This window comes from Scleropages formosus, chromosome 3 (genome assembly GCF_900964775.1).
Source record: "Scleropages formosus chromosome 3, fSclFor1.1, whole genome shotgun sequence".
NCBI classification, from domain to species: Eukaryota; Metazoa; Chordata; class Actinopteri; order Osteoglossiformes; family Osteoglossidae; genus Scleropages; species Scleropages formosus.
This window is the reverse complement of record NC_041808.1, coordinates 18,367,008-18,380,677: the sequence shown is the minus strand read 5'-3', so window position 1 is coordinate 18,380,677 and position 13,670 is coordinate 18,367,008. Positions and strand designations below refer to the sequence as shown.

Here is a 13,670-nt window from a genome sequence, read left to right as displayed (position 1 = left end):
TCTTGTAAAAAAACGGAGAGTGAAAAAAATAAAACCCATTTCTACATGTGCCTCTTTAGGTCCTGAGCCAGTCTGCAAATGAAACTGTGAAGGACTTACCATGCAGGGAAATACTGCTTCCTGAATTCCTCTCTTTGGGCCCCTCCTGCTTTTAGTCATGCATGACTCATGCTTGCTGGCCCCCTGTAACAGTTTTGGCTCATCTGGCAAATGAATCCATGTCCTCCACAACTCGCACCCTCCCAGCAGCTGTTAAGAACAGCTCACTGAGCAGAAGGACTGAGCTACTGGAGAGCGACAGCCAGACCCTTTTCTCAACCGATGGAGTGACGTCAGCACCGCAGCGGATTCCCATTGTGCCAATGAGCTTTGCCACTCTAATGATGAACGTGATTTTGGGACAGTGCCGTTTGATCCGGGCTTCAGGACGTGACCAGAGACTCACCTTTATCGAGAGGGAGGCGTAGACCATATCTTCCAGGGTGAAATGACAGCACTGGTCTAGGTTCTCCTTACAGAAGTCCTGAATCAGCTGTAAGTTGTACAGACTGTCTGCCAGTGACATGGTCTCTTTGAGGCATATATCTGCAGGAGAAGTGCATGACAGGGAACCCTGTGATATCATGGCAACAGCAGACACCCCTGCTCCTGTCACTTGCAATCACTCACATACCACAAATGAAGTACCTTTAAGAAAATGCTGTACAGAACTGCACCGTATCATAATACTCCACAGATCAACCGGCTCCCTGCCCTGCTGGATGCCTGTAGTATCTCTGAAGTATCACCTATTTCCTCGGTATGTAGTAACTAGGCCATGTATTGACACAGTAAATCTAGGAGGATTTTGGGAGATTCAATTTAGGCTCAGTTTTTACACGATCAATCTTTCCAAAACAGAACTTTACATCTACAGGAAAAGATTACTTATAGTAACAGTGCTGCAGCAAAGAATCGGATTACCACCGAGGGCAGTGAGCCAAACTTACGAAAAATTAGGACTATCATTGTACGCTGTTATTACAGTTCACTAATAAGTCATTAGTCAGGAGTTGTCCTTCATCAGAAGAACTTTACCTAAATCAACATACCACAGTTTATTTACTTAACCTATACTGATTAAGTACCACCCCAACTGCATACGACTGCTGGTAAATGAACTCATGACCTTGTACACGACCTTGCCTGCAGTTCTCTGCTACTTGTTGTTTTTTTCCTTCCGAGTCTAACGCAAGCACACCCTCCCCCCGGTGTACGATACCTTCCAGCCTGATGACTCCAGGGCAGTAGAAGTGAATCAGAGCAGCGACAGCACAGCCATCAGCAGTGTCCTTCAGCAGGTTGACCACCAGGGGGAGACACGGAACCTGTCTGGGCAGGGTGTGATCCTTCCTGTGGCGAGCCTGCAGTGACAACCACCCAAAGACTGTCACAATGGCAGACAGACAGACAGACACTAGTCACACAACCAATTCCATGCACACACAAAGTACACAAAGGCCTCTGAAAGGAGTGCTGAGAGAGGGTCTTTTAGCATTACAGGACTCTGTCCAGCAGGGTATTGGTGAATGCACATCATGTACTTGTGGGATATGAACTGTGGTCGTCTGGGCATGAGAACATCTTTTTGGTGACTGTACTGTAACGTAGCCATTGGCTTCATCTCTGAGCTCCAGGATAATCTCACAGCGTGCTGCCATGACTGCTGTAAATCTATGTTACAAACGGAAACCCACAACTGTGTAATGAGATCTGCAGCAGGAGACCCCTTCCAGCCCCGTTCTTTTGCCTTCCCAGTGGTGCACTGACTGAGGACTAAAACCCTGCTTACAAAATGTTTAATTGTAAATCATCCTGCCTCCAGTGTGTACCTGTCAGCATTTCATAATGCCAGCAGGCTGCTACTCCTGGGCTTTTCAGCAGTTAGCTCATTACTCAGTTGCACCTCTGACAAGGCGCTTCTGACTTACTGCAATTCTTGTCATTCATTCACCCACAAGAGCATCTAGTGTGTAAAAATATACAGAGCTGTGAAGCACAGCGAGTGTGATTTAGGATTGAGTAACAGAAATCCAGGACCCAGCACAGAAAGATGCATTAACACCGTTTTACTGACTACTGAGAATATACCAATATATTAACTGGGCCATTTATTATTCCTTGCATTCCTAACCTGCTCAAACAGCAACAAGAACAGACTGTCTCTAATGTCTCAATGTGCTCCTATTTAGTTGTCAGAAAATTAGAATGCAAAGGAATGCTTAAATTGGACAGCTTCAAGACCCTGGTTATTGCCTACAAAATCACATTCATGATCAGGGTACACTAGTAAGCGGGCGGCTGCAATCCTCCCACTGACAGCACATCCCAACAGCATCACATTGCCTGCAGGATGCAACAGGTGGGAGAGAGCACAGTTTAAGTGCGGATTGGATGAGGGTTTACACAGACCTGTAGGGGTGTGTTCATGATTAGGCACATGGAAACAGACGAGCGGGAACAACACGTGCTTGGCAGACTTACAGGGAACCTATTTGCAATACCACTTGGTTGGACACCTGGCCCAACAAGCAAGAGGTGAAAAATCAAAAAGAAAGTGCTAGAGAATAGGGAAACCTATACACAGGGATGATATGAGGCACATGCCCAGCTCTCAGCTTGGGTACAAGGCCCTGGCTACCATTCTCAGTTTATGCTCCACCGAATTAGAGACTAATATACAGCATCTTGATTTATCCCTGCGGCAACTTTTCCTCTCATGCAAAAACTAAACATACTACTTATTTTTCAGGATTCTCCTTCAAGCTGAACACAAAAGGCTAATTTGGTCCAGCAATCAAACTGCTAAAATTCGACGGCATGTTGTTAGAAGACTACCTCAAGTCAATCAACGTGATTATTTTTTTTCAATGTATATAATTGCTGATTTTGAGAGAGAGAGAGAGAGAGAGAGAGAGAGAGAGAGAGAAAGAAATCCTTTTTTCCAGAGACACTGGCACTTTGTAATGCAGTCAGCACAAACAGAGTTTGTAATTTGACCAAAGCAGGAAACACCTGACACATGCATGTCCTCCACAATCCTGTCCTTAAAATCTCCTTTTTTTCTCCCCAAGGTCATTACAGCTGTATCTTTCGTTAAGGACACAAGACACTCTCTAAAGTGCCGAAGCCAGAACGCATCAGTTATGCTGAGTCTGCAATTCCTTCAGGAAAAAGTTGCTCCTGCTTTTCTTAAAAATAAACAAAACAGATCACTATCAGACTGATCAACATCAAACAGATTTTACTGCAGAAAAAGAATTGAGGAAACTTTTAATAACCGTTGTACTGTGGGTAAACTACATTTGACAGTTTACACGCCTTCTGTACTCCCGCAGCATGCAACAAATGCAAATACTGGTGAACCAAACGTATTTTAACTAACAATCCTTCTGTTGTTATTAGCTAATGACCCTGTAGAGATTTGGACAATTTGGAGGGCAAAAATGGGAAATGTAGGTTTATTTTGGGTTGGATTTTTTTGTTCTGCAACAGCCCAATAAGATTCTCTGAATTACTGCCTGTCTTCTGAGGGCTGGTGTGGGACAACCAGCTTGTTTCAGGGATGCCAAGCATCCCCAGGCAGACCGATGGATCTCATTATCATTAGTGGTCCGGCAACACTCGGCCTGGGATTTGATGTGAAGAGATGTGATGCGCATGACTACAACGGGTGCTGGGGATGGTCATGTGGGGACGGTCATGTGGGGACAATGAAAGCCAGGCAGACTGGGACAAGACACCCACCAGCAAATGCAGTAATGAATAACAGCTCCACTCTGTGGGGGGGAAAGGGTGTCCCTTAGCTGCAAGCCTGCTGTGACAGCAAGTGTGTGGCTGAGGTAGGAGGAGGGGTCGGGGGCTGGGGGCAGAGTGGTAGAATAAACCCTGCTGGCCAGTACGGAAGTCCCTGTCTAGACAGTTATATCATCCCTGGGATCAACGACATCAAATCAGAAATAATTTGGGCCCTGTCCCCGAAACGAAATTGTGCTTGACACGAAGCTTGACACACGCAAAGGCTGATGGAAAAATAAATGCCACCAGCTTTAATCTTTGTGTGTCAGGCAGATTCTCCCTGCATGGAAAGGCCAGAATTTCTGTGGCATGACCCCATACAGGACAAACAGCAGCAGCAGGTCAAAACATGAACACTTGCATCCAAGGACTGGTTTTGGACAAAGATTCAAACAATATATGAAAAATCAAAATATTAAACTACTGCACTTCTTAGTCTACATATAGGTGTATTTTTATATTTGACCAAATGAAGTTAAGCCCCCCTCAAGGGTAAAATATTAAAGCACCTAGAGTAATGAAAACATCTACCTTCAAGTCACAAGTCCATGTGCTTGAGCACTATGCTGCATCCCACCTTTATAACTGTGGAGCCTTGCTATCTAACTGGTGTAGAAAACACACTTCATTTTCACTAAAATCAGAAATCTGAACAATAGCAGAAGATTTAAAGACACCAACGCTGCAGTCATCACGGTGAATTTTTTTTTATTATAACCAAGGGAAAACGAGGGGTATTAAGGACGAAAATGAAAAGGGCTAAAATGAATATGCTATTGAGCATAAAGAATGCTATAAAGAATGCGGCCCAGCCTCTTTCAAGTAGTTCCCATCGTTACCAAATATGACCCAGTACCTGGAATAAGCATTTTTTGCCTATTCTATTATAATTTTCATGAGGGGAAAATGGAAGAGGGCAAGTTCATTATGGTGACAGGGGTTAGTAGTTATTCAAACCCAGAGCCCAGAACCCACAAAGGGCATATCTGCAACCAATGTAACCTCTTCCACAGTTCTCCTAACTTCAGTACTAATATATTTTTTTCTTGAATCACGAGACTGTTTATAGCAAATCATAAGAAATGTCTCATTCCGAATGATACCTGGTTAAAAAAATATGCTAAATTGGCAATTCTGTACAGATAAAAGCACAAGAATCCTAGTCTGATCATTCATATAATAACCCAATAATTTCCCACATGTTGGACCAAACACAGAAGGGGGGGAGAGGGAAAAAAGAAGAAGAAGGAAAAAAAAAAAAAATTACCAGTAATTTGTACATGTCAAGCCTAACAGTTCGCTTGTAGTACTGTTATTTTCTGATGAGGAAGAGTACTCACCCGAGGGCCTTCCAGAGGCTCTTTAACACTGCAAGAAGTCTCCTTCAGTCTCTGTTCCTGGACAATGATGTCTTTCAAGTACTCATTGACCTTATTAATGAAGTAGAAAACAAAGTGTATCTTTACAACAGGTCATTATGGGTGACACTGAAACAGGAATAATCAAACAGAGACAGAAACGGTACATAAATATAGATCACACAAGTCACCTAGGTAAGAATTCATAGATAGAATTTACCCATGAAATTTAAATACTAAATCTGTATATACACACAGACTATCATCTCTCTTTCAGCCCTCTCCACTGCAGGTAATAGGTAACTGGGCTAGCATAAAGATAAACAGATGTTCCCCAATATACAGTTGCACTTGTATGCATTTTGTACACATATACAAGATTGAAACCGTTTGTCCCGAGCAGGGTCACAGCAAGGGTTGCATTTTGCACAGCAAAGTAAAAAAAGTGGTCGCTCCCTGTTACTAGTGCACTTGATTTGCTGTTTTAATATATTGTACATATCACATCCTCAGAATCAGAATCAGAACGAGCTTTATTGCCAAGTATGTTCACACATACAAGGAATTTGTCTTGGTGACAAACTTCCACAGCACAGACAGAATGACAGTGACAAGACGCAGATATGAAGATAGAATATGTGAATGAAGAATAAAAAATATATAAAAATATAAAGTACCCAACATACAAAAATAGTCACTAGATACAAATGCAAGGGAGTGTAAGAGATATGATGTGATAAATAGTTATAAATACAAATATAAATAGCATTATGTATTGCATTGGTTTACTCTCTAGGGGAGAGATTTAGGTGTTCATGAGGTAGATGGCCTGAGGAAAGAAATCTTTCTTGTGCCTGGCTGTCCTGGTGCTCGGTGCTCTGTAGCGCCGGCCAGATGGCAAAGGTTCGAAGAGGAAGTGGCCTGGATGTGAGGGGTCTACAATGATTTTGCTAGCCCTTTTACTGACTCTGGACGAGTGCAGTTCTTGGAGATCTGGGGGGGCGTGCCAATGATTCTTCCAGCAGTCCGAACTATCCGCCGTAATCTTCCGATATCTGATTTCGTAGCTGAGCCAAACCAGACAGTTATAGAGGTGCAGAGGACAGACTCGATGACTGCGGAGTAGAATTGCATCAGTAGCTCCTGTGGCAGGTTGAACTTCCTCACCTGGCGAAGGAAGTACAACCTCTGCTGGGCCTTCTTCACAATGGAGTCTATGTGGGGCTCCCACTTCAGGTCCTGTGAGATGGTGGTGCCCAGGAACCTGAATGACTCCACTGTTGCCACAGTGCTGTTCATGATGGTGAGTGGGGATAATGCTGATGTGTTTCTCCTAAAGAAGTCCACAATCATCTCCACTGTTTCGAGCGTGTTCAGCTCCAGGTTCTTATGACTGCACCAGACAGCCAGCTCTTGGACCTCCTGTCAGTAAGCAGACTCGTCACCATCCCGGATGAGGCCGATGAGTGTGGTGTCGTCTGCAAACTTCAGGAGCTTGACAGAGGGGTCTTTAGCGGTGCAGTCGTTGGTGTACAGGGAGAAGAGCAGTGGGGAGAGCACACATCCCTAGGGGGCTCCAGTACTGATTGTGCGAGTATTGGATGAGAATTTTCCCAGCCTCACTATCTGCTGCCTGTCTGTCAGAAAGTTGGTGATCCACCGACAGATGGAGGTGGGCACAGAGAGTTGGGTTAATTTGGACAGGAGGAGGTGTGGGATGATGATGTTGAAGGCCGAACTGAAGTCCACGAACAGGATCCTCACATAAGTTCCTGGTTTGTCCAGATGTTGCAGGATGTAGTGCAGTCCCATGTTGACTGCATCATCCACAGACCTGTTTGCTCGATAAGCAAACTGCAAGAGGTCCAGCAAGGGGTCCAGCAAGGGGTCAGTGATGTCCTTCAGGTAGGCCAACACCAGTCTTTCAAATGCTTTCATGACCACAGACGTTAAGGTGACAGGTCTGTAGTCGTTCAGTCCTGCGATTTTGGGTTTCTTCGGGATGGGGGTGACGGTGGAGCATTTGAAGCAGGAAGGAACGTCGCACAGCTCCAGTGATCTGTTGAAGATCTTTGTGAAGATAGGGGCCAACTGGTCAGCACAAGTTTTTAGGCAGGCCGGTGAGACACCGTCTGGGCCTGGTACTTTCCTTGTCTTCTGTTTGACGAAGACCCGACGCACCTCCTAAATATATGTCCAATGTAAAACTATCTGGGATGCCTAAAAATACCATTTTAAATATTTATTGCTTTTGGCTAACAGATAACATGTAGCACCAGACCAGGGGATATTAGTAGCACTCTGTTTTCCTTTTTTTTTTTTTTTTTTTTTTACTGGGGAAAACAGTCCCACTATATGTGATTTCGTCACAAAATGCACATTTTCATCCATATTAGCACTGTGTAATGGGGACCTGCTGTATAAATGTTTTTATTCTACCATAAGCAGAAAAATTAGTAACAATCTAACAGGAATTAAGATGATAAAATGTGTATAAATTAACTGACTTAACAGAGAAACTAAAGGGGCTGGTACTACAGTGGCTCGTATATTACAGTGTATCATATCAGGAAACAAAAGGAAATTTCTCATGCTTCGCTACAAGTTTCCTCCACAAGCAGCAAGACATGATGCAAGTACTCTGTACATAAGTTTGGTTTATTTACATTATCCTCTTTTATTACTCTAAGTACTGGTGTGCATGATCATAATGTTTCCAAAATGTCTGAATGCATGTTACAGCTATCAAAATGTTTTTGCTTTTTATAGTATCTCATGTATTACAGTATAGCTTGACAGAAGTGTTATACAGGAAATAGTGAAATGGAAATAATAACTGGTTCATTTGGACAACTGATTCAGACCACCTTCCTTCACAAACAGCTGAATAAACATAGTGGACTGCAGTCAGCAAAGATGTTGTCCAAAGCAACTTACAGGCTGGAAGCACAATGAAATATATGGTAAAAATGCAGAGGCAAATATCGGTCACTAATAGACCGAAAGAAGCCTGTCTTCATACAGGATATCCTGGGTGAGACATATAAGACCTTTCCTTCATGAAACTACTGTTTTGTAATCATACAGTATGTCCCTGGCAGTACGAGTGTTTGATTACTTTTGAAACCTTCGAGGAGCAGGCAAACTAGTAAACTAGTAGTGTTTCTTCACTACATGGTGCTGCCCTGCTTTGACATTTGTTCACGCACTTAGCAAACTTACATTTTAGGAATGAATAAACAACACACACTCTGAAAAACACACATAGCCTAAGACATCTAGTTTTTACAGGAGCACTTCCTTTAAGTTGCGGAAACATTGTTAAACACATACGGTTTGAACACGTGTGACTGTACAGCTAGGTAGAGGCAGTGTCTAGAGGCAGACCGTAGCCTGTGGTGCTCCTGCATGCTTCCTGAGCCTTCAGCAGGAAGCACACCAGCTTCCCTGCATAGGAATGTAAACAAAAAAGCTCGCTTTAGTGGGATGAGGCCTTGCTCACCGAGTCACCATGGGCCTACCCAGACTAGTCCCGAGGGGGCCCTAGTCATGTGACCGGTTGGGACTGCCTCTGCACGGGTGTGTTGAGGATCTACCCAGACACACTCCGCTGATGACAACAAGCTGGGATTTCTCCAGCATGACTGAAACAATGACAAGACATCTTCAAAGTGCGCATTCATACTAACATGCCTTGTGGTCTTAACCGTTGACTGGAATGTAGAAAAAAGTAGCTTTCTGATTCAAAATGGTTTCAAGGAAGATCTGACATGCAAATATCAAGGTTTAAAATGAATACCAAAAATATTTAGGAGTTTATTGTTTTCATGTCCAGTTGTCTCCTGATAATTTGGGTGTCAGAGAGCACTGCCTTCTGGGTACTTGCTGCAGCATGCTGCAATGAATCTACCTCCTCACTGACAGATTTAGATTAACAAAAAATGAACCCACCTTGTTTATCCACATCAAAACTGCCTCCTCGGTGTCATAGGGTACGTCACCATCTGGGTAGAAGGGGGAATACTTCTGCACGCAGGACAAAAGCTTTTCCACGCTGACCATCTCCACCGTGTATGCCATCATCAAGGTGTCAATCATGGCCAGGTGGGCGCTCTGAAACAGATGGGCAAACAAAGATGCTTGCTGTCATACTCCACATCTGAGTGGCCAATTAGCCTCTCCTCCTGCAGCATTACTGTTCTGCAGTTTGATTTCAAGCCTTTTCTTTTGCGCTCACCCTTTGTCCACCAGGTGGTCAACTTTCCTGTCAGTTGCCATAGCAATAAGCTCAAGATCCACTTAGCAGGTTCCTTACAAAGACCAGGGCTAAACTCTACAGCTCCTTACCATCACTGTGGTCAACTTAGAATATTACAGAATAAGGCAGAGAAGGTTCAGAAAAATTCTGCTGGATGATATGACAAAAGATCAAAGTAGTGCAACACATCACTGTTTACATTCTGTCAATAACTGTTATACCAAGACAGCTGGCCAACAACTGTGATGGCGTGCTGTGTGCACAGTATTCTGTGTCTACAGCTTGCCACAAACTAACGCCACAGGATAATTTCAAAGCTAAAAATCCACAGAACAAAGTTAAATATACAGTATTTCCCGTTAATACTGGCGAAGGACTCGACTTTGCCCCTTTGACTGATGTAGCGGAATACTAAAGCTAGTCTTTTTATAAGCTTCACCCATCCATAAATTATCACGGGAAGCCCAGGAACTTAAGGGTATATACACCAAGTACTTTGTGGTTGCATAAACATACACTAATGGTAAACCACTCAACTTACCCGGGTAAGGTCTACAGAATTGCAGACCTGAAGATAAGATGGAAAAATCACGAAGACAAAACTGGGGCTAGATTTAAAAACGGAATATTTAAGCTGCCGGAGAACAGTGCCACCCATTAATTGCTCCTTTGTCCCAAAATATTAGAGTGGAGGTGACGTTAAGGTTCAGCACAGAAGAATGGCATTAATTCACCCTTTACAATAAATTGTCAGGGCTGCCAGACTCCCTTCTTGCCTTTGGGTCACACTCTGCCAGGGGATGCTGGTGAGGTGACAAAGACTTTGGGCAGGATGAACAGTCTCACAATACCTGAGCTGCTCAAAGCAGCAACAAACGAGGTGAACAAAACCACATGAGCACAGTGGTTACGGAACTGGACATGATACCAGTTCAAAAGCCACTGTAGGACTGTAGAGCTCCCATCCCACTTCCTTAAAAATTTCCTAAGGTATAAAATGAGTGAAATACACAATTTAATCCATTTAAAATGCATTAAAAATTAATTACTAAGGGTCCTCTTCTTGTCAGCTGTAAGGAATCAAACTTAAGAAAAAATTATTAAAACCCTTGCACTGAACTTTCAGTGCATATGTTTTGATCAAACTGACATTCCTGACTAATTAAATTGAAAATTGTGGAACTTAAAGTGTCAGATTGCCTGTAGGAAATCAAATAAAAGCAAGATCCGCTCATTTACTGCCGGCAACACAGGGAACAAGGCTGAAGGTGGAGGGGACACCGGTGGCACGGTGAGTAGTGCTGCTGTCTCACAGTGCCTGGGTGGTGCGAGAGGATGTGGGTTCGATCTCCGCTCAGTCTGTGTGGAGTTTGCATGTTCTCCCCATGCTTGCATGGGTTTCCTCTAGGTGCTCCAGTTTCCTCCCACAGTCCAAAGACATGCTGTTCAGGTTCACCCATAGTGTGAGTGACAGAGAGTGTGTGTGTTCCACTGATGTATGGATGAGTGACCCACTGTAAATAGTGTATTTAGCAGTGTAAGTCACTGCGGTGAATAAGGTGTGTGGGCTAATACTGCTACACAGAGTTCACTGGAAGTCGCTTTGGAGAAAAGCGTCTGCTAAATAAATAAATGTAACACACCACAGACAGGACACAAGACTAACAATTTCATTTAAACTGAATTCAGAAAGTAATTAACCACTGAAGATAAGTTGAACACTGTGAAACGACCCAGACTGAAATAAAATTGCCCAATAACAATAAAAAAAAAAAAAAAAAAAAAAGTTCACAAAAAAATCATCTATATGTGTTATAGCAACATCCCTTCAAGTATAATTCCAGCTGCACCATGTGCCTCTAATGTGGTTTATTGCTGTTTTGATGAAGGTAGTTTATAATCATATTCAATTAAAATACAGCAATGTTTTTAGAACTAAACTTCTACAGAAAAAAAAAAAAAACTGATACAGTTAAAAGCCAGACAGCACCCTGTAAATTTTTTGTCACCATGCTTGTCCTCATATGGATGGACGAAATGTCCCAAAAAGGGCTAAGAGTAATAAACGCAAACTATTTTGATTTCTGACTATTCAGACTTTATTTTGATTTCCTCTGTAACTGGATTAGATACATGGCTTCCTTAAAGTCTTAGCAGTAAGAACATTTTTGACATTTTTCACTGAAATTTGTAGCTGCTGTGGAGCTTTCCCCATTTCTCCCCATTTCCCTCACTGTTTGGTTCACTTGTTTAGGGAAATAATCAGCTTACAGAGTGATTTCAGAAAGTCGGGGTGAATGTAATCTGCTGCAACTCAGTAATTTCCCTTTAAACTCAGACATACTGTGGCAAAACATTCTAATTTCTATCCAGCAACTGGGAATAGGCCACCTGATGATTTAAGAAGTCCAGAAACTGCCCCTTTCCCCCTCGAGAGATTGTGAATGTTGATTTCCCAAATTCTAGATGAACTGATGTCGATTTACAACTTATGAGTGAGATGTAATAATCATCGACTAGTATCATCATATTACAGGAGGTTTCCAGCATACAATGCCCCTCTATATGGTGCTTCACAGAAATTGAGCTCTTTATTTCTACCTGTTTTCCTAGGATTTTTTTTATACCACAGATACATTCCTAGACCTTCAAGAAAAACAAAATGCAAATGTAGGAAGCCTTTTGCCTCAAAACTGAATGCTGCAAAAACAAAAATGTTTTACTTTTAGTTTAAAAACTATTCTTTAATGACTACAGAGTCTGCTTGAAGAAATTATTGTAGTGGTGTTTTCTTCAGCAATGAGAAGAAATTTAGTTGCCGCCTCCTGTTACTCCTGCATTTGATTGTGTGCTACCATTACACACACACAGCACCCTGTAAAAGTCATCAAAATCCTTACTTTTTGTATACAATTTCATTATTTCTTTAGCTGCTGCCAAACAAAGTCTTTAAACAAGGTTTATATTCTATTTTACTGTGGGTATGTATTGACACATTTGAGGACTTTACTGTAAATGAATAAAGCAAAATGTGTACAAGAGTAACACATAACAATCCTCACAACATCATTGTGATCAAACATACATACAAGTAGTTTGACCTTGGTGAGCCAGAACAGGGTGACTAAAGGCAGCCCATCTACATGCTATGGGAGCTGAGGACTCCCAGCTGCCAAGGGTCCATCGGGGGGCTTGAATGGCTCTGTTGCAGGCTTCTTCAATAAATGGGACTATTTATTTATTCAGAGCGAATGGAAGTACATTTCTCACCTCTGAGCAGAATTCTGAACCTGCTGGGCACTGAAGAATGGCCTGGCACTTTGACCCCCCTACAACCTGCCCAAGTTCCACCTCCTGCAGTGACCGAAGCATTCTTGGTCTTGGGTCAGTAGGACTGCACTGCACCAAATCGTCTCTCCAAGGGCAAGCTTTTTTAAAATCACTTTCCACTGCGACTGCTTCTCTAAGGTATAACAATATGACTATACTATGTTTTCAAAAAACTATACAGTACATGCCGCTATACATCGGTGTTGTGACTCATAAATAAGCATTAATGTATCTTACTCAGATTCACTGTCTAAAGTTGAGGGTTGACTGAAATCCTTCAGCAGGAATCAGGACATTTGGCAATGCCGAAGTGTGTGGGGGTTGGTAGTTTGTGTCACAAACGGCATTTCTCATGCCACTCCGACACCTTAAAGCAAGCAGTCACTCTGAAAGTTGCTGCCACCACTGCACCCTGTTCCATGCGGCTGGTGGTAACCTTGGCAACAGCGCAACATTTCAGCAGGGTTGTTCAAAGTAGGTGCCTGGCTCCTCCAAGTCAAGGACTATGACCATGATATTCGGTCAAAGATTAAGCAGCAACCTCTCATTCTACAGTTCTGCTGACTCTTCTTAGCGTCTTTAACTATGACATCTCGCAGCATGCATAAAACTGATCCTTATTAAGGCTTTATGCCGTAATGCAAAAGGCAAGTACATGACAGAATTTTAGAATCCCCTGCAAAACAATAAAAGACCTTCACATACAAATGAACGTGTTAAGTTGCTGAATGATGGCAAGGTACCCTGTTTCACACCCCATGCTTCTGGGATAGGCTACGGACACCCCAAACAAGGACTGGGCAAGCAGTTACTTATAAACAGATTAAAACTGCTGAGTTATTAATTTACCATGGTCTTTTTATTACTGTGAACTGTCAACACACTTT

General features: G+C 42.7%; 1 protein-coding gene across 5 annotated transcripts in view; it reads right to left on the bottom strand.

The window, feature by feature from the left end:
• Positions 1-13,670, bottom strand: part of LOC108935218 (calmodulin-regulated spectrin-associated protein 2-like) — a 40,847-nt gene that overhangs the window by 13,552 nt on the left and 13,625 nt on the right. For 4 of the 5 annotated variants that reach the window (XM_018753649.2, XM_018753651.2, XM_018753650.2 and 1 more), the window contains exons 3-6: positions 9,147-9,308; positions 5,178-5,267; positions 1,262-1,403; positions 446-585 (exon numbers count right to left, since the gene is read on the bottom strand). In XM_018753649.2, coding sequence (XP_018609165.2) covers positions 446-585; positions 1,262-1,403; positions 5,178-5,267; positions 9,147-9,308 — 534 coding nt within the window. The other variant, XM_018753652.2, reaches the window with a different exon arrangement.